This window comes from Mesoplodon mirus (assembly GCF_964341445.2).
Source record: "Mesoplodon mirus genome assembly, chromosome: 4".
Lineage (NCBI taxonomy): Eukaryota > Metazoa > Chordata > Mammalia > Artiodactyla > Ziphiidae > Mesoplodon > Mesoplodon mirus.
In genome coordinates this window covers 159,280,430-159,304,763 of record NC_138979.1, presented here as the reverse complement: position 1 = coordinate 159,304,763, position 24,334 = coordinate 159,280,430, and the positions used below count along the sequence as shown (strand labels likewise).

The 24,334-nt window shown below is 44.4% G+C and overlaps 1 protein-coding gene across 6 annotated transcripts in view; it reads left to right on the top strand.

The window, feature by feature from the left end:
- ZFYVE1 (zinc finger FYVE-type containing 1) overlaps positions 1-24,334 on the top strand; it is a 50,209-nt gene that overhangs the window by 15,932 nt on the left and 9,943 nt on the right. For all 6 annotated transcript variants that reach the window (XM_082616981.1, XM_082616982.1, XM_082616985.1 and 3 more), the window contains exons 3-5: positions 7,515-8,019; positions 13,425-13,639; positions 22,968-23,074. In XM_082616981.1, coding sequence (XP_082473107.1) covers positions 7,515-8,019; positions 13,425-13,639; positions 22,968-23,074 — 827 coding nt within the window. The remainder of the gene's footprint in view (positions 1-7,514; positions 8,020-13,424; positions 13,640-22,967; positions 23,075-24,334) is intronic.

The following is a 24,334-nucleotide window of genomic DNA, read 5'->3' as shown; positions in this document are numbered from 1 at the left end:
GTTTAAGTAAAAGTCTGCCTGAAAATTAGGCCATGGACTGAAATCATTGGCTGGAGGTTGAGTTCCCTCACTTTCCGCTTCTCCTTTCCTTCCCACAGAAGAAGGAAAATGTTACCTAAATTCTATACTTGTGCTGGTCTAACATCATTAGGTCAGTGCCAGACACTAGATGAAGCTTGATACATGTCTGTTGATTTGCGGACTGAAAAAAACCACACAGCCTAAAAGCTGAGAATTATGTTTTACTCCGTGACCTTACTGAGGACTATAGCCTGGGCTACAGCCTCTTAGATGGCTCTGAGGAGCTGTTTCATAGGGGTTAAGGGAGGATCCAGGATATATGGGAGTTTTTGCTGGGAACCCCCCCCCCCCAAACCTTGTCGTCCAACATCAAAAGATTACTGCTAATCACAAAGAACAGACACCTCAAGTTAATGATTTTAGTGCTTTTCTGTGTATGGGAACGTGCAAGAGTCTGGGCTCACTGAAATCATTCCTTTGATATGCATCTTCACTATCTAGGGTCAGTATCCTGTTTTTCTCCATCCTGAATCCCCCTCACGGGTGAACCATGGGGGGAGGGGGGAGGGGTGGCTGCCGTGGCTGATGGCTTGATGGGGGCAACATTCGTTGTTTACCAGGATGGCAGGCAGCGTTCTTTGTTTACTGAAATGGCAGGCAACTTTTCTTTTTTTTTTTTTTTTTGTCTACAGATTAAATGAAGTAATCAAGTTTTAGTTTCCTTCTGGAATAGTGGTTCCAGTTCTGATAAGATCGAGAATCTGTTTTGGTTTCTTTGGGTTCTGTCTCTTCCTCTGAACTCAGGCAGAAAACGGAATGAAAGCAGAATAACCCACAGACCATCACATAGAAGTAATTAGTGGGAACTTAACTTTGGGAATAATTTATTAATTTAGATTAATTTTAGAATCTCAGTGGAGAGATATAAAATCGTCTTCGTTGGCTCAGGGGTGGGATTTATCATGAGCCTTAGGTTGTGGTGGGGAGCAGCCACGCTTCCCTTAGCCCTTTCCATTACTTTGGGGAAGGAGCTGATTTTTGCCCTCAGCTAAGGGAACACCATAAAAATTTAGAGGACTGTCTGATTGTCGTTGGTACAAATCAGATCCTTTTCACCCAGAGAGACCAGAACTGAAAGGACCTCAGTGTGGAGCTTCTTTCCTTTGGAGTGTTTGCTGGTGTCTTTGGAGTTTAACTTTCAGTCTCTGTGCTCTGTTGAACTTTCTTCCTTCCAAGGCTTTTTACTTCAGTTTCTATCCCATGTCTTGCTTTTCCCTTCCCAGGCCTCCTCAGAACAAAGCCCATGTGGTCATTCTTCTTGGAATAATTCTCTGATGGCTAAGACGGAATTTCTTTTTTTTTTTTTTTTTTGCGGTATGCGGGCTTCTCACTGTTGTGGCCTCTCCCGTTGCGGAGCACAGGCTCCAGACGCGCAGGCTCAGCGGCCATGGCTCACGGGCCTAGCCGCTCCGCGGCATGTGGGATCTTCCCAGACCGGGGCACGAACCCATGTCCCCTGCATCGGCAGGCGGATTCTCAACCACTGCACCACCAGGGAAGCCCCGGAATTTCTTTTTTAAAAAAATTTATTTACTTTATTTATTTTTGGCTGTTTTGGGTCTTAGTTGCTGCACACAGTCTTTCTTTAGTTGAGGTGAGCGGGGGCTACTCTTCGTTGCAGTGCGTGGGCTTCTTTTTGCGGTGGCTTCCCTTGTTGCGGGGCACAGGCTTCAGTAGTTGTGACATGCAGGCTCAGTAGTTGTGGCACACAGGCTCTAGAGCTCAGGCTCAGTAGTTGTGGCACATGGGCTTAGTTGCTCCGTGGCATGTGGGATCTTCCCAGACCAGGGGTTGAACCCGTGTTCCCTGCATTGGCAGGCAGATTCTTAACCACTGCGCCACCAGGGAAGTCCCTAAGAAGGAATTTCTTGAGGGAGACTGTCATCATTCCCGTTGCCTGCTTGGGGCAGAGGTTGACTTTGCACTGCTGTAAACTGCTTTGAACTCTGAATTGGAACAGTGGAGGAGATGATCAAGAACTGTTACATTTCATTTTAGAAACTCTCCTTGGAACTCTACACAAAGTGAAAAGCTTTGTGGGTGAGACAGTGATAGAGAGAGGGGTGTACTGTTTGGTTTCTTCAAGATGGATATGATATTAGATAGTACCTTGACTAAGAGTCAGCTATAAAGTCAGTATTAATAATACTATGTTGCTTTCCTTAGCGGGAGTGGAAAGGAGCTATCTGGAGCAAGCAGTGAGATCTTTCATTTTCAGAGAGAACAGTTTAGATCTCACCACATTGGCTACTTTAGTCCCTGGATGAGCAACTTCAGAGCCACAAGCAGGCCGGAGCCCCGCTGCCGTGCCCCTGGAGGCTTTCCCACTGGGCTCGTCTTTACAGATAATGAGTGATATTCATCAAGTGCCTACTGCTGCCAGGCGTTGTGCTGTGCCCTTTGTGTGCTTTATCATTTAGTCCTTTCAGTAGTATCTGTTATTATCTCATTTCCCTGAGGCTTCAGTAGTTAAGTAGCTTTTCCAAGGCCACATAGTGGCAAAGATAGGAGTGGAATTTGGGTGTTCTGACTTGCCTGAGGTCCACACAAGCTGGAGGAGGACTGAAGGCAGAGGTTGGGGAGGAGCGGCTTTGGGGTGTTGCTCCTGCTCTTGCTGTTATGTAAGGGCCGAGGACCATTTCCAACATGTTGAGTTGGGTGGGCTGGCCAGTTGGCAGGGCTCAGAGTCAAGTAGCTTATCTCACTCCAGGAATGGAGCAAAGTAGGATCATTGATTCAGACAGGCAGAACGAGTAGAGCCGCAGCCTAGCTCCCTCTGGCCCCTTCCTTCCTTCATCAAAAGGAATCTTCTTATGTTTTCTTTTTTTAAAAAATAAATTTATTTATTCATTTATTTATTTTTGGCTGTGTTGGGTCTTTGTTGCTGCGCGCGGGCTTTCTCTAGTTGGGGCGAGCGGGGGGCTACTCTTCGTTGCAGTGCGTGGGCTTCTCGTTTTGGTGGCTTCTCTTGTTGTGGAGCGTGGGCTCTAGGCGCGCGGGCTTCAGTAGTTGTGGCACGTGGGCTCTAGAGCACAGGCTCAGTAGCAGTGGCGCACGAGCTTAGTTGCTCCACAGCACGTGGGATCTTCCCTGAGCAGGGCTCGAACCTGTGTCCCTTGCATTGGCAGGCGGATTCTTTTTTTTTTTGTGGTACGTGGGCCTCTCACTGTTGTGGCCTCTCCCGTTGCGGAGCACAGGCTCCAGACGCGCAGGCTCAGCGGCCATGGCTCACGGGCCCAGCTGCTCCGCAGCATGTGGGATCTTCCCGGACCAGGGCACGAACCCGTGTCCCCTGCATCAGCAGGCGGACTCTCAACCACTACGCCACCAGGGAAGCCCTTTAAAAAAATTTTTTTTTAAATTAATTAATTTCTGGCTGTGTTGGGTCTTCGTTGCTGTGCGCGGGCTCTCTCTAGTTGTGGTGAGCAGGGGCTACTCTTCGTTGCGGTGCACAGGCTTCTCATTGCTGTGGCTTCTCTTTTTGTGGAGCATGGGCTCTAGGCGCATGGGCTTCAGTAGTTGTGGCATGCGGGCTTCAGTAGTTGTGGCTCGTGGACTCTAGAGCGCAGGCTCAGTAGTTGCGGCGCACGGGCCTAGTTGCACCACAGCACGTGGGATCTTCCTGGACCAGGGCTCGAACCTGTGTCCCCTGCATTGGCAGGCAGATTCTTAACCACTGCGCCACCAGGGAAGCCCTGGCAGGCGGATTTTTAACCACTGTGCCACCAGGGAAGTCCTTCTTATCTTTTCTTGACCTTCTCCTCCCCTGATTGAAAACCAGTCTTGTTACCACCTAGGCTGTTCTCTCCTTCCTGGCTCAGGGGAAAATGCCCACAGGGTAAGGATGAATTGCATAGAGTAACAGGGAGCAAAATAATGTGAAATGCAGAAGGAAAAATGAAGCATGGTTTCAGTTTGCCAGGCATTTTCTCATTTATCTGTTGATTTGATTAGCAACCAATACCCAGTCAGGGAAGGCAAAGATGGTTATATCCTCATTTTACATGTGAAAAAGTGCCATCAGTGCATATTAAATGATCATCTAGGGCTCCTTGGTAGAAAAATCGGCCTGAGGTTTGAGCTCCACCTCCCAGAATTCTTTGCACTGGACCCATCTGCACATGCCCAACACATGAACTTGTATGTTTAACATACCCCAGGATACCTGGTTCCAAAATAGTATCCCCAAATGCTGACTCGAATGAGTTATTTCTATATATTATGTAGGTCATTTGGTGGTACTTAATCAATATGAATCTTGAGACACTTAATTCTGTACCTAACGGCTCATACAGGCCCCTCTTCAGGTGCCCACTCTTGAGTATCCTGGATAGCAGTTGTTTTTTGGGTAACAGATTCATGAAGGAGTAGATTTCCAGGGGAGAAAACTCCTGGGCTTAGTCTTCTTCCCCAGGACTGTTTCATGGCTCTTGCAGCCGGCCACTCTGACCTTATCTGACTCCTTGCTGGTAGAGGTTTATGGAGATCTTGTTTTGTTTCTTTTGTGTCCAGCTTAGCAGCTTGGAACAAGGCTGACTGAGTGACACCAGTCCAGAATGGGCTGTTCTGTGTAACTTCTTGTTCCTCTCGGTTGCTTGGGAGATCAGTGAGCCCATTATCAAATGCTGCTGTGTGTTAAGCCCTGTGGAAGATACAGGGTGGAGAAAAGTGGTTAAAGTACCTAGCAAGGTGCCTGGCATTCATTCATTCAGTAACTAGATATTGAACTCCTCTTATGTGCCAGGCTGTGTCCGAAGTACTAGGGATGTAAAGATAGACTCAGTTCTGCCCTCATGGATCTAGTGAAGGGCACTGTCACTGCAGTGGGCATTCAGTAAATGAAATTATTAATATTATCATTAACATTAAGGCTATTAATATAGCAGTAGTGATGTTATTAATAGAATAATGAGTGGTTTACCATCTTGATGAGTTATGAGAAATGAAGACATCATATTATCACACCCAGTGGTCTGTCTACATTTCTCTAACTTCTCTTTATCAAACCAGCAGACTCTTGAGAATCAGGGTCCTGTGTGAGTGACTTATTGTGGGTGGTGTAGGCAGGATGCAACCAGGCCTCCAAAGCCCACTCCAGCCTGGCCCCCAGGGGAGCTCTGGCATGTGAGTGGCCTCATAGCTTTCGTGATGTTTGCAGCCATAGGTCATTTCCAAGGGTCGTCCTCAGGGGCTGTAAACTCCCAGGTGATTTTGACTAACTGTAGTAGCCTGATAACCGGCCTCTGAAGAAGAGTTGCAGGTGTGGGCCTTTGGAACAAAAATACACACAGAAAAGATTTGGGACCTGGGGAATCCAGCGGGAGAACTGACAGGGCCCCTCTGATTATGACTTGTACTGTATCTGACTGTGAAAAGACCTTCAGAAAGGGATGGCCAGCCCTTCACTTCCGCCTTCCAAATTTTATGCACGTTCCTCTTTGGCCAACTCTAACCCAGAATCGTAGGGGGAAAGGGATTCTAGGAAATATAGTTCCCAGCTGAACTGTGTTAATGACAGAACAATGACAGTGACAGTGACCATGACAGCAGTGTTTTTCCTCTTGTGGCTGGAGGATGCTAGGTGTAAAGGTTCATCACTCCTTTAGCTGGAGTGGAACACTGCCTATCTGAACGAGGAGCTTTGACCCTGGGGTTCTGTATTATAAGAGTTAGAGACCCTGAGCATCTTTCTGGAACTGCAGTCTGGGATCTCACTGGCACCAGGTCTCTTCCTTCCTGGCATGACTTTTTTTTTTTTTTTTTTAAGATTGATTTATTTATTCATTCATTCACACATTCATGCTGCGCCGGGTCTTAGTTGCAGCACATGGGATCTTCATTGTGGCATGAGGACTTCTTAGTTGCAGCGTGCATGCAGGATCTAGTTCCCCGACCAGGGATTGAACCTCGGCCTCCTGTATTGGGAGCGTGGAGTCTTACCCACTGGACCACCAGGGAAGTCCCCTGGCCTGACTTTTTACAAGGACTGCAGTGTTCTTTAAACTGTACAGAGGAATTGTGGATGGATGACGTTTGACTAATAAGTTCTTCTTCTTTTTTTTAAACAGTTTTATTTAGATGTAATTCACATACCATGTATTTGTCATCGTTTTAAAGCATACAATTCTTCAACTCAGTGTTTTTAGTATATTTATAAAGTTGTACAGCCCTTAGCACTATCTAATTCCAGAACATTTTCATCACCCCAAATAGAAACCCTGTACCATTAGCAGTCACTCCCTATTCCTGCTTCCCCTAGCCTCTGGCAACCACTAACATACTTTCTGTCTCTATGAATTGGCCTGTTGTGGACATTTCATATAAATGGAATTATAGAATATGTAACATTTTGTGTCAGGCTTCTTTCACTTAATAGAATGTTTTTAAGGTTCATCCACGTTGTAGCATATATCAGTACTTCCTTTTTATGGTTGAATAATATTTCATTGTATGATATACCACATTTTGTTTATCCATTCATCAGTTGATGGACATGTGGCTTGTTTCCACCTTTGGCTATTATGGATAATGCTGCTATGAACATTCATGTTCAACTTTTGTGTGCACGTGTGTTTTTAGTTCTCTTGGGTTTATACCTAGGAGTGGAACTACTGAGACATATGGTAAGTCTATGTTTCACTTTTTGAGAAGCTGCCACACTGTTTTCCAGCGTGGCTGTGCCATTTAGCATTCTCACCAGCAGTGTACGAGCATTGAAATTTCTACATATTCTCACCAAAACTTGCTATTATCTTTTTGATCATAGCCATCCTAGTGGGTGTGAAGGGATATCTCGTTGTGGTTTTGATTTGCATTTCCCTGATGACTGTGGTGTTGAGTATCTTTTCATGTGCTTATTGACCATTTATATATCTTCTTTGGAGAAATGTCTATGCAGATTTTTTGCTTAATATTTAATTAGGTTATTTTTTTCTTGTTGAGTTATAGGAATTATTTCTATATTCTGGACCACTGGTCCCTTATCAGATATGTGATTTGCAAATATTTTTCCCATTCTTTGGGTTGTCTTTTCACATGATGGAATCCTTTGCAGAATAAAAGCTTTTAATTTTGATGAAGTTCATTTTATCTATTTTTTCTTTTATTGTATTGCTTTTGGTGTCATTTCTAAGAAGCATTGCCTAATCCATGGTCATAAAATTTCCTCCTATGTCTTCTTCTAAGAGTTTATAGTTTTAGCTCTTTCATGAACACTAAGTTCTTATACTGACTGAGGCTTTAAAAGTTCCCGTTAGCTGTTTGCTAGGGGTAAGTGCTGGGTGAGAGGCTTTTATCCTGGGACTTCTTTTCCTTGCCACCTTGACAGGTCAATTAAGGGGCCCTGGGAAGCACTTGTTCTTCTTGCAGGTGTTTCTAGCTATTTTGCAGTTTCCATATTTCATTGTCTTTTTTTTTTTCCTTTTTTTGGGAAGGTAACGAATGAAGAGGACTTTATTAGGAAATTGGACTGCAAACCTGATCAGCATCTGAAAGTGGTTTCCATTTTTGGAAATACTGGGGATGGGAAGTCTCATACCCTCAACCACACTTTCTTTTATGGCCGGGAAGTCTTCAAAACCTCCCCTGCCCAGGAGTCCTGCACTGTGGGAGTGTGGGCAGCATATGACCCAGTCCACAAAGTAGCAGTGATAGACACAGAAGGGCTCTTGGGGGCTACAGTGAATCTAAGCCAGAGAACACGGCTGCTGCTTAAGGTCCTGGCCATCTCAGACCTCGTCATCTATCGAACTCACGCAGACCGACTGCACAATGACCTCTTCAAGTTCCTCGGAGATGCCTCAGAAGCTTATCTGAAGCACTTCACCAAGGAGCTCAAGGCTACCACTGCCCGCTGTGGCCTGGATGTCCCCCTGTCCACCCTGGGCCCTGCTGTTATCATTTTCCACGAGACTGTGCACACTCAGCTGCTAGGCTCTGGTGAGTAGATGGGGTACTATGTCACACTTTGACCTTCCTAGGTACACTGGGCCGCAGTAGCAACTTGGTGGTGGTAGATTGCCCAGAAAAATTTCTGCTTGGGCAAGACATAAGGAAGTGTCTCAAGAGGGATGGAGTGATTAACCGTGTCAGAATCTGCTCATGATCAGGATGTGGATTGAGAATTGCCTGTTGGCTTTGGCGATTTAAAGGTCCTTGGGAATCTGGATAAGACTGTTTCCCAGGGATGGTGGGCATGAAAGCCTAATCAGAGTGGGATCAAGAGAACAGAAGGAGAAAACTTAAGGTAGTATATTCACCTCTTTCAAAGAGTTCTTTCTATAAAGGGAAGCAGACAAATGAAGTGATAGCTGGAGGCTGATTTGGGACTTCAAGGAGTTTTCCCTTTTTAAAAATGTAAGATGTGAGGTATTGCAGGTACTTGTGTACTGATGGGAATGATTCACTAGAAAAGAAGAAGTGCAGATGTAAGAGAGAGAGCAGGAGTGATGTACAGGTGGAGGGATGACCTTAGGGGCATGGACAGTTCATCCATAACAGCAGGAGAGAAGGTAGATTATATGGACCTGGTTACTGGTAAGTAGGTAGATGTGGTGGATGTGTGTGTGGAAGTTGCCTTATTGTTTCTGTTTTCTTAAAGAAATGGGAAGCAAGAGCATCACCTGAGTGGGAGGATGAGGGAGCAGGTGCAGTGACAGTGATTGGATGCAGGTGGGGACGGTAGTGTGGGTCCCTAAAACAGTTACATTATTTATGTTCATTCAGTCAACAAAGTCTATTAAGTGTACAATGTCATGTGCTGAGCACTGGGGCCCCAAGCTGAAAAACCAAAAACAGTTCCCACCCTCGAATAGCTGATAGTCTAGTTGGAGAGACCACACGTGTTCTGTTCTGTGGTGGATGTAGGTCCTGGAGCTGTGAGAGTGTAGAAGAGGGACCCTTTACACCTCCTTATGGGATCTAGGAAAGAGGAGGTGGCATTTGAACTCTAGACTCGGCTAGATAGAGGAGGGGAGTAAGGATGCTCCAGAAAGAGCAAACCCCTGGTGTTCTGAAGAGCTCGTCGTGTCCAGGGAACTGTAGGTAGTTGTACAGTGAGTTCCTGGATTCCATTCTCACCCCCTTCAATTGCGTCCTCCACAAAGCATGGGGAGTGATGCTTTTTAAAAGCTTAATTTATAATTTAGATCATGTCATACTCTTGCTTCCAACCTGCCAATAGCTTTCCACTAAGTCCAAAATAAAATCCAGGGCTTCCCTGGTGGCACAGTGGTTAAGAATCTGCCTGCCAGTGTAGGCGACACGGGTTTGAGCCCTGGTCCGGGAAGATCCCACATGCTGCTGAGCAACTAAGCCCGTGCGCCACAACTACTGAGCCTGTGCTCTAGAGCCCATGAGCCACAACTACTGAGCCCACGTGCCACAACTACTGGAGCCCGTGCTCCACAACAAGAGAAGCCACTGCAATGAGAAGCCTGTGCACCACAACAAAGAGTAGCCCCCACTCACCTCAACTAGAGAAAGCCTGTGCACAGCAATGAAGACCCAATGCAGACAAAAATAAATAAATAAATAAATAAATAAATAAATAAAAATCCAGGACTTCCCTGGTGGTACAGTGGTTAAGAATCCACCTGCCAATGCAGGGCACATGGATTCGAGCCCTGGTCCGGGAAGATCCCACATGCTGCGGAGCAACTAAGCCCGTGCGCAGCTACTGAGCCTGAGCTCTAGAGCCTGCGAATCACAACTACTGAGCCCGCATGCCACAACTACTGAATCCCGCGTGCCTAGAGCCTGTGCTCCACAACAAAAGAAGCCACTGCAATGAGAAGCCTGCGCACCGCAACAAAGAGTAGCCCCCGCTTGCTGCAACTAGAGAAAGCCCATGTGTAGCAATGAAGACCCAAAGCAGCAAAAAAAAAAACAAAAAACAAAAAACTAAACTCCTAATTACAGTGTGCTCACTCTACCTCCTGCCTCTGTTTCTGAACTCTTTCTCTCGTTACCCCCTTTCACTCTCTCCGCTAGCTATACCAGCCTTTTCTCTGTTCCCATCTTTGCATATGCTACTCTGTCTGCCTGGAACAGTCTTTCCCCAGTTAGCCATCCTCTTTCAGATTCAGCTCAACTCTCACCCCATTGGAGCCTTTCCCAAGTGTCTCCTTTAAAGTGGTCCTTCTTGCACCCTGGTGGTCACAGTCTTACTGCATCACCTTGTTCATGTGCCTCAGGGCAGCCGTCGCTGTCTGAAATCATCCTGTTTGTTTGCTTACTTGTTTTTGACCTTTTCCCCTTGGAATGGAAACTCTATGAAGGCAGGAACCTTGCCTGTCTTATTCACTGCTGCCTTTGAAGAGCCTGGATGAGTGCTTGACACACAGTAGGCTCTCATCAGATATTTGCTGAATGAAGGGGCTCAGTGTGTCTGAAGCATAGATGGTGTGGGAGGGAGTAGTGGACATACTCAGGGATCAGATCATGGGTGGATGGCCTTGATTTAGGTCACAGGTATGACAAGAGCCCCTGAAGGATTTTAAGCAGGGAGTTACGTGATCAGATCTGTATTTTCAAAAGATCCCCTGCTGCCTTTTGCAGGATGAACTAGAGAGGCATGCCTGGAGGCAGGGAGATGGCCAGGAGGTTATCACCGTACTAGGTGAGGAGTGATGGGGCCTGAGCCAGGGCAGGGGCAGTAGGCGGGAAGTGGACAGGCGGGGACTGTATTAAGGAGTTAGAATCTGAAGGCCCTGGGTCTAGTGGGAAGATGAGAAATCTAAATATTCCGGAATGGAAGAAGAGCCTCATTAGCATGTGACTCTGAGATAAGGAGAGGGGGTTGGAAATGCTGACTTCAGGATGCTTCCTGTGATCAGCATTTTTATGCCACTTTGGATCTTTACAACTTTGGTGAGGGGAAGGTCTAACTTCCAGTTCAGGATTTTGAAATAACTAGCCTTTCAAAAGTAACTTTTTTTTTGGCTGTGTGCCATGCACTATGTTAGGTGTTTGTTTATTTATTTGTTTTTAAAAAAATAAATGCTGAGGGCTTCCCTGGTGGCGCAGTGGTTAAGAATCCACCTGCCAATGCAGGGGACATGGGTTCGAGCCCTGGTCCGGGAAGATCCCACATGTTGCGGAGCAGCGAAGCCTATGTGCCACAACTACTGAGCCTGCGCTCTAGAGCCTGTGCTGCCAACAAGAGAAGCCATTGCAATGAGAAGCCCGCGCACTGCAACAAAGAGTAGTCCTCGCTCGCTGCAACTAGAGAAAGCCCACGCGCAGCAACGGAGACCCAACACAGCCAAAAAAAAACAATGCTGAATAACAAAAATAACATTTAAAAAATATTTTTTAGAATTTATTTTTTAAATTTATTTTTATTTTTTGGCTGCGACATGCAGCATTGTGGGATCTTAGTTCCCTGACCAGGGATCGAACCTGCACCCGCTGCAGTGGAAGTGTGGAGTCTTAACCACTCGACTGCCAGGGAAGTCCCAACACTTTCTAAAAATAAATGCTAACTTAAGATATCTTTGTTATTCAGCTCAGTCAACAGCAGCCATATTTTACAGATGAAGAAACTGAACTCAGCTTAGGTTATGTAACCAAGGAGGTTCCAGCTAGCAGGTTGCAAAATTGGGATTCAACACAAGGTCTCTTACTCCTAAATCCAGAGTTGTTTCTGGAATACCATCACTGTTTCCTGACACCTTGAGATGGAACCAAGACAGCCAGAGTTTATGCAGGGTAGGAGAGGTGCCAGATTTGTGGGCAAATTGATAATTACATATTTCTCTGTCTTGTAGACTTTTGGATTTTGTTAGATCCTGGTCTTTTTCTGGACAGAGGATTCCTAGGTGGGAGTTAGTAGGCAAATGAATTATCTCTGTTTTACAAATGAGCAGACAAAGCTCCCGTGATCATTTGGGAGCGATTACTTGTTCAGGGACAAGCTGTGAGCTGATGTTGGGAGAAAGTGAAGGTGGTCAGGCTTCTGGGTGCCTTTGGGAGAAGTCACTTGCTGATGGGCTGCTCCTTCCTTCAAGAGTGACTCACAGGAAAAGTTCAGGATGAGATGGGGTTAGGGATTGACTGCAGAATTTTTGCTACTTCTCTTTGATGACTGTACCTTTAAATTTGAGCTAAAGCCACATTTCCAGTGTTAATTGGAGTGATTTTGTTGTTAACGTATTAAAGGAAATTAAAACAAAAAGTCCTTCCGAGTTTTACCTCCAAAATATTTATTGCATCTGTTTATACTGCTACTCCCCAAATTTCTGGATAAATGTTGGTGAAACTATGGGGAGGCTGATACCCTCACACGTTGGCAGTTTGTCCACAGCTTCACCAGTGTAAGACCAGCACTTTCAAAGTAGCTATTTATTTTAAATGTTCGTTCGTAGGTGACTGGTGGAATACGTCCATAGAATGGAAGACTGTGTAGCTGTTAAAAAAGAATAAGGAATGTCTCAGAGTATAACATGACAAGGACACATATTTACAGTATGTTATTAAGTGATGAAAGCAAGTTGCGTAAATGTGTTGGTAATTGAGTAGGAAAAGAAAGTCTGCAAGGGGAAACATTGGCCTGTAGTTACCTTTGACGAGGAGGAGGAGGGAGCAGAGGATGTACATTTCTTTCCTTTTATGCTTTGACATGTTTGGATTTTTTCTTTTTCAATAAATTTATTTATTATTTCTTTTGGCTGCATTGGGTCTTTGTTGCTGCACGCGGGCTTTCTCTAGTTGTGGCGAGCGGGGGCTACTCTTCGTTGTGGTGTGTGGGCTTCTCATTGAGGTGGCTTGTCTGTTGCGGAGCATGGGCTCTAGGCGCGTGGGTTTCAGTAGTTGTGGCACGCAGGCTCATTAGTTGTGGCTTATGGACTCTAGAGCTCAGGCTCAGTAGTTGTGGTGCACAGGCTTAGTTGCTCTGTGGCATGTGGGATCTTCCCAGACCAGGGATCGGACCCGTGTCCCCTGCATTGGCAGGCGGATTCTTAACCACTGAGCCACCAGGGAAGTCCACGTTTGGACTTTTTACAGTGAGCGCATTTTTTTTTAAAAGGCACTTCCTTGAAGTGTAACATACATACCAGAAAGTGCACATTATATCAAAAGTGTATATGTGATGCATTTTCACAAGCTGAGCATACATGTGAATTCAGTATTAGATCATGACACACTGGCACCCACGTCCCAGCTTGTGCTCCCTTCTAGGCAAAGGTAACCTGAATTCCAACAGCATAGATCAGTTCTGCCTATTTATGTACTTTATATTTACGGAGTCAGACTATATATCCCTTTAATAATGAAAGATAGGCGACTTTTTTTTTTCTTTTAAAGAGAGGCCACTGTTCACATACCTGTTTCTGCTTGTCCAGATCACCCCTCCGAGGTGCCCGAGAAGCTCATCCAGGACCGGTTCCGGAAGCTGGGCCGCTTCCCTGAAGCCTTCAGTTCTATTCATTACAAGGGAACGAGGACATACAATCCTCCCACAGACTTTTCTGGTCTTCGGCGTGCTTTGGAGCAACAACTAGAGAATAACACCACCCGTTCTCCCCGGCACCCGGGGGTCATCTTCAAAGCCCTGAAGGTCAGTTGGCTTCTGCCCCGAGTGCTTCTCGTTGATGTACCAGTGGGTGGTAAGAACACTCAATTCTCCAGCTTTGGTCGGTGCTGGTGATTAGAAATCTGGGCTTGAAAGAGAGGATATATGAAAGGAAGGGCATGAGTGGAGTTTGCACCTGTTGAATGGCCTCATCTTGCCAGGAACACGAGTACGGAGGAATCTTGGATGACAGTTAAAAGGTGACAGGTCCTCATCTTGGAGAAAAACCTTATTTTACCATTCTTTATAATGAATTCATCAAATCAATTCCTGCCAGTTCTGCTTCCTTTTTTGCAGTTTGCTCTGTGTATACCTCTGTGTCACCATGCCTGCAGACTGAGTTCAGAGGAGCAGGGAGGGAGCAGGGTCTTTGGGGCAGTGCTGGGAGTGTGGGATTTGGAGAAGGGACAGCAAGTGTGGACATGAAGACTTGAGCTAGGGATTTGAGGGTGCCCTGAGGGTTAGGGCATAGAGCCTGAGACTGGAAGGGATAGGAGGAGCGCTTTTGCATAAAGCTAGGTCAGCCCTGGTTTACCCAGCAACAGACTCTGGGCATATGCTGATTTGCTTAATCCATTGAGTTTAAAAAGTTTGCAGTGGGACATAATGTAAACAATTTATGAATCTGGGTAAATTGTATATGGGAGTTCCTTGTACTATTCTTGCAACTTTTCTACGAGTTGGAAATTATATCAAAATGAAAAGTTAAAAAGAAAAAGGGGGGGTGGTGGATGAAAAGTTACCCCTCAAAAAAGGTTTATGGTTTTTGCATAGTGCTTGGTAAAGGCTGGATGTTTGTATCCTCCCAAAATTCATATGTTGAAATCCTAATGCCCAATGTGATGGAGGGCTTTTGGGAGGTGATTGGGTCATCAAGATGGAGGCCTCATGAGTGACATTATAAAAGTGCTCTTATAAAAGAAGGCCCAGAGTGGGATAGGGAGGGAGACGTGAGAGGGAGGGGATATGGGGATATATGTATACATATGGCTGATTGACTCTGTTATACAGCAGAAACTAACACAAAATTGTAAAGCAACTATACTCCAACAAAGATGTTAAAAAAAAATAAAAAGAAGAAGCCCCAGAGAGCTCCCTAGCCCCTTCCACCAAGAGAGGACACAGTGAGAAGGTACCATCTGTGAACCAGAAAGCAGGCCCTCACTGAAAGGCCACCATGCTGGCACCCTGATCTTGGACTTCCAGCCTGCAGAACTGTGGGGAATAAATTTCTGTTGTTAATAATCTGGCCAGTCTGTGGTATTTTGTTATAGCAGCCTGAATGGACTATAAAAGCTTGGGCTTTGGAGTCAGACAGACTTGTGTTGGAATCCCATTTCTGCCATTTACCTGCTTGGTCTTAGGAAATTAGTTTGTCTTTCGTTTATTCATTCATTCAACAAATAAATGAGTGAATCTTTGTGCCAGGTAGAGTTTCAGGTGCTGGGAATACAGTGGAGAGTAAGATAGACAACAATCCTTGCCCTTACTGTACTTCTTCAGACCTTTTTCCTTGTCTGTAAAAAAGGGGCGATAGTAGGATGTTCCTAATGAAGTTGAGGAGGGGATTAAATGAGAACGCATACGTTAAGAAGCAAAGTACGTGGTATATAGTAAATGTTCCGTAAGTGTTAACTAATGTGAATAATGTTAAGGGAAAAAAACTATGAAAAATGATGATATTTGAATAATTCATGAAATACATATTTCTAATTAGAATTTGAGGTTAAAGTATACTTAGATTTATTGGCTAGTGTCCATGTCATGGCTCAAAGGTAGTCAAGTGGAAGATTACACCCAAGTACTGCAAGCATTCTTAAAAGAGGCCGGATCCATGCTACGTTATACAAAGGGCTGTAAAATCTGATAAGTATGAATATTGACGACTAGGCCAATGGCTGGATTACAGAGTTCCTTAGGTTTTCTCAAAGATAACCCAGCTTAAAGTTTAAATAAGAACTTCAGGGACACTGAGTGCTTTAAGCAGTAGCTAGTGGTCAGGGATTCTACCCTCAGGTGTCTTGGATGTCCTACTCCAGGCCAGTTTGTTAGGTACTTTAAAAAAAAAAAATTCATTCATTCGTTCATTTATTATTTATTTATTTATTTATTTATTTATGGCTACATTGGGTCTTCGTTGCTGCGCGCAGGCTTTCTCTAGTTCTGGCAAGCGGGGGCTACTCTTTGTTGCGGTGCGCGGGCTTCTCATTGTGGTGGCTTCTCTTGTGGAGCACGGGCCCTAGGCACGCAGGCTTCAGTAGTTGTGGCACGCATGCTCAGTAGTTGTGGCTCGCGGGCTCTAGAGCGCAGGCTCAGTAGTTGTGGTGCGCGGGCTTAGTTGCTCTGCGGCATGTGGGATCTTCCCGGACCAGGGATTGAACCTGTGTCCCCTGCATTGGCAGGTGGATTCTTAACCACTGCACCACTGGGAAGTCCCATCGTTAGGTACTTTTGAGAAAAAGAATTATAGTGTATCCTTATGAGGTGATATGATTCATGAAGCTTTCTGTGATAAAAATGAGCCTGGTCAGCTGGAGTTTTGAGGCTTCTTGGTAACTGCTGTCCTCAGAGTTTAGCTGGCTCCTATATTTTCTGTTCTCTGAGGCAGGGTCTGTGCTGTACTGAGATGTGGGCCCACTGCTCTGTGCATGGGAAGGAGTTACCTGTTTTATTTTTGGGGGGTACGCGGACCTCTCACTGTTGTGGCGTCTCCTGTTGCAGAGCACAGGCTCCGCAGCCATGGCTCACGGGCCCAGCCGCTCCACGGCATGTGGGATCTTCCCGGACCAGGGCACGAACCCATGTCCCCTGCATCGGCAGGCGGACTCTCAACCACTGCGCCACCAGGGAAGCCCCAGGAGTTAACTTGTTTAAGCATGTGTTTTGGGCTCTCCCCAGGGAGCTGTGGGGTCTTGGAATTTACTCAAATCCTTGAAAAAATTGTTTTTGTCTTTTTCTGGTTGTTTTGCTTTTAATCCTCTTCTTTAAATTAGAAGTTGTTAATTCTCTGGTAATCATTCTAATAGAAAACTACCTTTAAGGTCTGCATTAGGCAAATTGACCCAGGGGAGTTTTATTGCTGTTGAAATACACTCTTCATAGTTTATAGCAGTGGATAATATAATGGTCGTTTATTTTTATCCACTTACTTTTTGTTTTGTGTTGTTTTTTTTTTTTTTGTGGTACGCGGGCCTCTCACTGTTGTGGCCTCTCCCGTTGCGGAGCACAGACTCTGGACGCGCAGGCCCAGCGGCCATGGCTCACGGGCCCAGCCGCTCGGCGGCATGTGGGATCTTCCCGGACCGGGGCACAAACCCGTGTCCCCTGCATCGGCAGGCAGACTCTCAACCACTGTGCCACCAGGGAAGCCCTTGTTTTGTATTTTTTAAAAAAATAAGTAGCCTTGAATCCTTTTTGAAACAAAAGAGTAGGGATGGTCATAAGCAGATAAATTATCAGTGCCAAAATAACTTGTTTGGCTTTCTGTTTCTTTCATTTTTTTTCTTTCTCTCCTGGTATTTATGCTTTACCTTGTCCAGTTCCTCACTAACTCACTGAGTAAACACTTCAAGAAGCCTAGGAATATATTCCAATATGATTTTCTTTTTATTTTACATAAAATATGCAGGAATATTGTTAGGAAAAAATGTATAAACCTTTTGGAAAAATGGAGAGACAAATCACGTAAGAGGCAGTCAAGACTGTGATGCACAAATAAAAAAATCTCAACTCTCTAGTAATCAAAGAAATTAAGACCACAACCATGCAAGGGCAAACACTGACAAGTTTGGCAATAAAATGTCAAAAAGGGTATGAAGCAATGTAAACTCTTATAAACTTCCAGTGGAAGTAAAATTAATACAACCACTTTGAAATGCAATAGTATAGGTAAAGATATGCATAATATCTATTCTAACCATATCATTTCTAGGAATTTGCCTTAAAGAAACTCTCCCACAGGAACACAGAGAACTACGTGAGGAAGTTAATAGCAGCATCCTTGTAATAGCAAAGAAAAACAGTGTGCAAAAAATAGATAAATACAAATGGGGCATTATATGATTCTTTGCTACTTATTTTAAAAAGAGAATTGGGATTGTGATGTATGTATGTACACTTATATACCTTTTTTTTCATGGAACATTGAAGCCTAGCATTTTTTCCATGCTATTAAATATTTCTATGAAAACATGTTTTTCAAATAGCTCCATGCTTTTTCATTTAGATGAATGGATCATTTTTTACATTTAGTAATTCTGCCCTTATTTTGACAGTAGTTTCCCTTTCTCCTTATTATATTTTCCAAGCATTTAAAGGTATTGCCCACATTCTGCCTGTTCCCTTAGGATAAATTACAACTCCCAATACTACTGCTGGCCAACCTTTCTGGAGTGTTTACTAATGCCAATACACGTGCATTGCACGTGTATTCATTCATTCTTTTAATCCTCATACCAACTCTGAGGTGGAGACATGGAAGCACAGAGGTTCACTGATTGGCCTGAGATGACTCCTCTAATAAGTGGTGGAGAGTTTGAACCAGATAGTCTGACTCCCAAGTCTATATAACCCTGTGTTGTATTCCTTCTCAGTAGTTACTCAGCTTTTAAGAAGGTCAGAAGGTGTGGTCATCTTTAAAGGTTCCTGATGCATATTGCCAGTTGCCTTTAGAAAGGACATTCTTATAAGTTGTATTTGTGTGTTTGGTTAATTTAAAAAGTTATTTTTTAAATTAGAAAGCAATGTGTGTTTGTGATAAACGACTCAAATAGTACAGAAACATGTAAGGTATGACTTAAGTCCCTTTCTCTCCTCTCCCCCTCTCACTGTATGATAACTGTTGTTAATACTTTCTTGTTTATGCCTCTAGAAATTTTTGGTGCTACATAAGTGCATACAGGAGTATATGTATATAATGTATATGTATATTTTCTCCCTAAATATATCGGATCCTAGAGAAGTTAAATCTTTTTTCCTTCTCCATATTCTCTTTTCATGTTCGTTATTGAAAAGGAAATGTGATTAATGAGAAAGATTGAGGAGTTTGTAGAATGTGTGTGTGTGTGTGTGTGTGTGTGTGTGTGTGTGAGTGAGCGTGAGTGAGAGATCTACAGTCTCTTTCTGCTCCAGCTGCTTGCCCCTGTTTCCCGATTCATCCTGCTGACCTGATCACTCTTCCTACCATTTAGCCATGTTGTGGTCCAGGCCCCAGTCCCTTTTTTCCAGCTGGGTTATTTCCCCCACTTCTTGAACACTCACTCCTTTGCTCTGTTTCCACAGTAGCAACAGCCCAGATACTACCAGCAGGGCATATTCTCACTGATCAAGTAAGTCTATTTAAAGAAAAGAGATGCTTAGGTCCCTACTGAATAAGGGAATTGAATATTGAATTAACTATTGTTGCCTGTATTTACAGTTCTGAATAATGGAGAGAACCATTTTAAAGTTGAATTCGATAGGTTTTATGTAATACCTCCTTTAGCCTCCCATCTCTAAATGTAGAAACTCTGACTTTCTAATTCTGTCACATCAGAAAGCACCTATTAAGTATTTATAAAGTTATTATATTTTTGGGGGGGTGGGTGGCATCATGGATTACATAAGAGTCTCCATTTCAAATCATAAAATTCACTGCTAGCCTTTGGTGACGGGGACTAAACTTACAGGTTCAGTAGTAAGAGCCCTACTGTTGCCAAGGCAACTAAAGTTCAAGATCATCTGGCCTCCAGGCAACCTTTTCCAGATTGGCCTCAAGTGCTTTCCCAAGCTTTCTCAGGAAAGGTCCTTCCCTGCCTCTTATGGCTTTTGGGACCTCAGGAGGAGGAGAGTCCAAGAAACCCTGGAATGATGTGAGGTTTGGAATTTTTGAAGGACGAAGTATATGGATTAGGTGGTCATGTCCACGCTGGAAAGGAACAATCAGGTTATAGAGGGAGGAAAACAGTGTCTCCTTACCCTTGTATCTAAAACACGTGAACATCAGATTTTCTTTTTAACAGTTACTGTTTTATTCACATACTCATGATTCAGTAAGTCCTCCTGATGCCTCCTGATGTAAGGTCTCATTCATTACTGACTGCCAGCTCTTCAGTGACTTGTGAGGGAAATGAGATGCTTGTGTTACCCAGCATTTGAGAGGATGGGTGACCAGCATCTGAAGTGATGAGGCTGGTTGGTCTAGGAGTTCTTCTCTTTCTGATATCACAAGAAGTTACTGTTGCCTTGGCCAACATGATGTCTAGGGCAGGTGATGATGGTGGTTCTGTGGGGATTTGTCCCATGGGAATCAGGCTGCAGATCGTTTCATGCTAAGCCTTGAGACACTTAGAAATGCCCCCATTTTTCTGAAGAACTTCCAGAGAAGTGAATCAGGCCACTTGAATTTGGAACAGAAAAAACCTTGTGCTTATCACTATTATTGGGCTGCAATTTTATATTTACCGGGGAGTGGCATGCCTTCTGAATTCAGCCCAGCTGTTGGATTCATGCTAAATTTGGTATTATTTTTCCTAAGGAAAACTAGTACTTAGGTTACCCTTTCAGTTACCTGGGGCTAAAAATGCTCTTCTTTGGTTTTCCTTATACCTCTTTAGTACCTTCTGCATTCCTTAGTTAGCTCTGCGTTTTTTCTTTCTTATTTTAACACTGCTTTAGGTATATAAGCATCTTTTTGCAGCTAAATGTTCACCGACAAATGCAAACAGCCATGAAGACCAGTGAGCCATCATGGAAAGGAGAGAAGTTCTTATATCCCCCGTGTTACCTGAACTAGTGAGGGTATCCAAGGGAGGGAATAAGAGAATTCTCAGCGTAAAAAATAAAAATGATATTAATGGCAGCTAACGTTTTCTGAGCTCTCAGTCTATGCCAGGTGCTCTGCGTGAGTAACTTCATTTGATCTTCACAGTGTGATCCATGGAGGCCCCTACTGAGGAAGGTACTACCAGCACCCCCATTTCATAGATAAGGAAATAAAGGCACAGAGCGTGCAGACCTGCCACCTGCAAGCTGAAATAACTTTGGTGGGGGTCTCATGTTTTATTTATGCAAATTTTCCGTTTAGTTTCATACTATATCCGTGTTTGTTTTTTATCTAAAAAGAACTTCCCATATCTTTCAGTAAATTGATGCATTGGGAAGATAATGCTCTATTTTTCCACCAGCTAGCCCCAGAGAGCTATGCACACAGCTGTTTGAGAAATACAGCCCTAAGAGTTATCAGTGATTTGGCCAATCAACGAGTAGTTAGCCATAAATTAGAGAGGGCCCGTGGGCCTGGGATGAAGCCTGGCGCAGAGGCAGGGCCAAGGTGAGGAGGAGAGGGCAGGGGTTGGTGTGCACATGCGGGTTGGTGCTGGGGCACTTCATTCCAGAGGTCCTAGTTGAGTACTTGTTAACACATTTGCTAGGAGTGAGAGGAGGATACAAAGGTAGGAAATGTCTTTCATGGTGTTAGTGATCTAGTCTGGGAGGTAAAATACATGTAACAGGCTCATAGCTTTTGCCTCATCACCTCATCACGCAGTACCTGGTTCAGATGTTGAGGACGGCAGGTGCTCAGAGAAGGCAAAGCGTGGTCTTTCTGGAGTGGTTGGGAAGGCTTCATGGAAAAGGTGAGACCAAAAAGATCCCCGAAGGATGGGTCACATTCTGAAGTAAGAGGACCATGTAGGCTAGTAAGTGATTCTACTTGCCTTGCTTCTCGTTTATTCTCTTTAATATTCATAGGTATCTGCCTTTATAGTCTCTCTCAAAATCTTAGTTGTTTTCCCTAAGTTACTCTTTACAGAATTACCCCCAAGAGAACAGGACATATATGTATTATTGTTAGACTGTTTTTTTTTTGGTCTGAGTCAAGGATTGCCACTTGGTCAGCCATTGCTGGCAGATGGTGGCTTACGAGCCTGTGCATTATCCTTGCAGGAGCTGAATTTTAATGCACGTGGGTGAGGCCCTCACCCTTAGTTTGATACATTCTTTGCCACTTGTCTGAACACCTGACCTGACCCAACATTGAGAGCATGTGCTTTCGTAAACACTTCGTTTACAACTCAGGGTATTAGGTTTCATTGAAAAAAGGGAAAGGAACTTTAATAAATAAGTTCTCCTTAAGTGAAATTCCATTTAGAGCTTGAGAACCTTAGTTTAAAACCTAATCTGCCCCTTTCCAAGTCTCATCTTAAAATTTCTTTTGCCTTTTTACTAAAGGAAGTAACATTTTGTTTTAAGCTACTGTTCCTTCTCTTCCCCTGAATAGTGCCTGGCTGCCTCAGAATGAGGGATTGAGAGATGCTTGGAATTGCGAGCATTTAATAATTTTTAAAGCCTGGAAAGCCCATTTCTGTTTAATTTATATAACTTTTTCCACTGCATACAAGTAAGGGCCTGGAAGGAAAAAACCAGCCTGAAGAATACTTTCAATATAAAGTAGTGAGTGAAAACAGAGGTTTAGAAATGGAAGCTGCCTTTAAACATAAAATTTTCAGTTTGTTTCTGCAAATACTTTTATCTTCCTTCTTAGCATTTATTTTGGCCACTTGCTGTCTTTTAGGTTACTGTAGTTGATAAAAGACTGCCAGAACCTATAATAATTCCTCCTTGCTTTTTGGCTGATAATCCTTATTCTACATATAGTTCTGTGGTTTCATAAACTCCAGTGAGCACCTTTGGTTAGAACTGGTGGAGATGCCCAGGAAACTCCCTGCTCACTTCTCAGCTCTGCCTGCCTCTGACTGAAAGACAAGCCACCTTCTTGAGTGTTGGTTTCTCGGTCCCAGCTTCACAAAGATGAAGTGGGCATTAGTCAACAGCTGGTGGTTTTGAATGAAACACGGAGAGTGTGTGAGGTGTTTATAACTTCCATGGTAATTAGGAGAGAACAGTAACTTTGTTTGCTTACTTCTGACCTCGTGGGAAATGGGCTGGTTCTTTCTGAGGTTTCCTGTGGTGAGGATTGGTGCAAGTCGGGCCAAGAAGGTCTAGGGTAAAGAGCAGAAGTCATTGGCTTCCCTCTTCTAGCTGTGGAGCCCATAAGAAATAAGCCAGCAGTGAGGGCATATTAGAAAGGCAAGCAGTGGGACTTCCCTGGTGGTCCAGTGGTTAAGACTCTGCGCTTCCACTGCAGAGGGCGTGGGTTTGATCCCTGGTCAGGGAAGTTCCACATGCTGGGCAGTGTGGAAAAAAAAAAAAAAAAGAAAAGGAAAACAATAATAAAGTTCATTTCAAAAAAAAAAAAAAAAAGGCAAGCAGTGCAAGGGCCAGAGCTCTGGGCTGTCCGCCATGTCCCTTCATGTATCACCTTCCCTCCATGCAGGCCCTGAGCGACCGCTTCAGCGGTGAGATCCCTGATGACCAGATGGCACACAGCTCCTTTTTTCCAGATGAGTACTTCACCTGCTCCGTCCTGTGCCTCAGCTGCGGGTAAGTCCCCATCTTGGGCAAAGAGACTCAGAACGGTGCTTCACAGACCTCACTGTGCATGCAGATCATGTGGGGTCTGGTTAAATTAGATTGTGATTTAAGGATGGGGTGGGGGCTGAGATGGGGGTACTTCTAGCAAGTTCCCAGGCGATCCTGATGGTCTGGGGACCATACTTTGAGGTTGCAGGGGATCCCAGGACACATGGTTATGAAGATTCCCCTGAAGATTCCAACCTGCTTTAGATGTAAAATTGACTGGTTTGGGGAATTTTTACCACAGAAAACTTTAGGTTGCCTGCTTTCTATGTTTCTCTTACCAGAGCTTTCAATGGTAGTCATTCCATCCATTCAACTAATATTTGGTAGCCCGGTGTGTGCAAAGCACTAGAGTAGGTATCATTCCTAGTTGACTGCTTTCACAATGAGGGCAGATGCTTAGAGCACATTAGAATTATCCAGGGAGCGTTCAAAATTATTGAGGCCTGGGCCTCACCTCCAGGGATTCTCATTTAACAGATCTGGCGTGGGGCCTTAGCATTGGTGTATTTAAAAGGCCCCTCAGATGATTCTGATACGTAGCTCACTTGAGAACACTGAGTTAGGGCAGTATTCTCAAACTTTAATCCGTGTATGCATCACCTCAGGATTTTGTTAAATGCAGATTCTGAATCAGCAGGTCTGGGTGAGATTCTGCATTTCCAACAAGCTCCCAAGTGATGCCTGTGCTGCTGGTCCATGGATCGCACTTTGTTACAGGGGGAACAGAGCATGATTCTCAAATTTTCGCATGAAAAACCTGAAGGACATGTTAAAACAGATAGTTGGGCCTTGCCCCCAGTTTCTGATTCAGTAGGTCTGACGTAGGGCCTGAGAATTTGCACGTCTGATACGTGCCCAGGTGATGCTGATGTTGCTGGATGGGGACCACACTTTGAGGCTCACTGGATTAATTTGAGCCATTAATGGCTCTTCAGTCAGTCTAGTGACTTGTCTGATGGAGCCCAGGGGATTTAAATGCAGTGTGTCAGGGTCAGATCGCAGACTCTGTCTTGCAGACACTCCCCCAGCTCTCCACCCGCTTCACCACTGCAGCGTCTTTGCTCTCATCAGGACTTCTGCTCCTGTCCTTCACATTCGTCCACACAGAGGAGACCTGAACCTTTTTTTGTTATGAATGGCCTTTTTGCATTGATCCCTGTAGGCCACCTGCTGGGTCACCACCTTGGGGCCTGGGTTTGTAAAAAGGACTTGGCTCTTGGA